The sequence below is a fragment of the Gloeophyllum trabeum genome (genome assembly GCF_000344685.1).
Source record: "Gloeophyllum trabeum ATCC 11539 unplaced genomic scaffold GLOTRscaffold_00424, whole genome shotgun sequence".
Classification (NCBI taxonomy): domain Eukaryota; kingdom Fungi; phylum Basidiomycota; class Agaricomycetes; order Gloeophyllales; family Gloeophyllaceae; genus Gloeophyllum; species Gloeophyllum trabeum.
Window position 1 is genome coordinate 1 of NW_006920832.1, and position 2,054 is coordinate 2,054.

The 2,054-nt window shown below is 48.1% G+C and overlaps 1 protein-coding gene across 1 annotated transcript; it reads right to left on the bottom strand.

Moving 5' to 3' along the window:
• Window positions 1-797: 797 nt before the first annotated feature.
• GLOTRDRAFT_134713 (uncharacterized protein) lies at window positions 798-1,061 on the bottom strand (the record flags this gene model as incomplete). The annotated part of the gene is made up of 2 exons (XM_007873644.1): window positions 798-874; window positions 935-1,061. 2 exons carry the CDS (start codon window positions 1,059-1,061, stop codon window positions 798-800), a joined length of 204 nt encoding a protein of 67 aa, XP_007871835.1.
• Window positions 1,062-2,054: the final 993 nt, after the last annotated feature.

Here is a 2,054-nt window from a genome sequence, read left to right on the forward strand (position 1 = left end):
CACCCGGAAGAATATCTTTGTGACTAATTATCTCCGGGAACGGCGGAGGCCCGCGTCGCAGTGAGTCATTGGTATTACCACTCCCCAGTCATCACTCCCCTTCGTTTCCGTCAAAGCGACCGACGTAAATCGACGGCCGGACGGAACGTATCAGTCAGCAAGCGGCCGGAGCTAATCCGCACGTGATCAGCCTGCAGTATCGCGTGATGGGGCACTTCAAGCGAGCATTGACGCGTCGAGGCTACCTCTAGGACCTAGGACGAGCACGTGGAAACACGGCAGGATCGTATGGGACATGGTATAGCGGTGGGCAAAGGCTGAGTAATTGTGTGGGATGCGGAGCACATTTGTTATTTAACTCCGGGCGGACGCAAAACCATTCCAATAGCATAAAAATGTATGGAGCGTAGTGGAAAATCCAAGTTTTGTACTTCACCCTCTCAGCGTACCAGAATTATCGTCCCAGCGACCCTCGGAGTCCCTTCGCGTCGGACTTAGCGTCTACAATCAATCCTAGCTTTGCCAATAGGCCGGACTCGTCGAAACTAGATAACTCCGCCATCACATATCAATCCAAGTAAGCTCCGGATTTAAAGTATAAAATTCACCAAGCGTCTGTAGGCACGAGACTATTGTTCGGGTTCAGTGGAACTCCCCACCCGGGTTACTGGCGAACTTCGGAGATAAATACTCCGGAGAATCGCTATACTGTTTGTTTCAGGCCTCAAGATTTTGTTTGTTTTAGGTTTTCCTACGGGCTACCCTACGGCGTCTAACTTCTCCCCCTCCCTTCGAACTTAAATATTACCCTTCAATCGCCTTAGACCGCCTACACCCATACCACTGGGTGTTTTAGGTTTTATTTCTTTTTGGTCTTTGGTGTTGTCGTGTGTTAGTGCCTATCATCGTATAAATATTGTACCCTCCACCAGACCTGCGGGACCCGAGACCCGTTGGAACAGTTTCATGGTAGCTCTCGGTTCGAGGGATTTCAAACCCGAGCCTGCACCCGAGCACCCCACGGGCCCAATACCGCGGTGGTACTTGCCACCCGCGCCCATCCTTAACGCCAAAATCTATTTCGTCCCGGGTTCATTCAGTTTGGGGCCTTTCTGTGACTTTAGTATCTCAAAATGTTTGTATAATATAGCTATATCATACTGTCAAACAGATAATACATGGGATGTGTTGAAATAATCCTAGCAAATGGAAGATGAGTGCGTTGCCCCAAGCGTCGGTTGCCCAAAGGGGCAATTGCATACAGTAGATCGAGTAGATACAACAAATATATAAGATTTTCTTATCATCTTATCAGTCAGGCCTGCCCGTGGCAGTCCCCCTGACCACATGCAACACAGCGCGAGCTCGCAAACTCGAACCCAAAAGCCGAAATCCAACAGGATGAGTAGAACTTGCACTGGAACAAGATTTGCAGTGTGTAAAGGACTCGGGCAGCTTCCGGGGTCCCAGCTACGATGATATGCACTGACACACAACAATCACCAAGGACCAAAAGGAATAAACCTAAACCCCGTGATATGGGTGAAGGCAGTCCGAGACAACTGAAGGGTATTTAATAGTTCGAGGCGGAAAGGAGGAGTAAGACGCCGTAGGGTAGTCCGTAGGAAGACCTAGAAAAATAAAACAAAAAACCTTGACGCCTGAAACAAACACTAGTGGACGCTCCGGAGTATTTATCTCCGGAAAGTCGCAAACAAAGTCGCAAACCACGGAACCGAGTGTAGGTTCGGGCCCACGGGAGTAGAAAACGCTAAAGGGGACTTGTTTAATTTTTATTTCGCTATGTGAGACTCACCGGAGCTAATTAAATCGATGGCGGAGATAATTTACTCGACGAGTCAGGCCTATTGGCAAAGCTAAGATCGGTTATAATTCGCTAAGTTCGACGCTTTCGAACTTCGAGGGTCGCTGAGATCGTAACGCTAATTCTCTGAGATGGTGAAGTCGAAACTTGTTTTTCTGTATGCTACTTTGTACAATTTATACTACAGGAATGGCTTTGCGACCGTTCGGAGATAAATAACAAATAAACG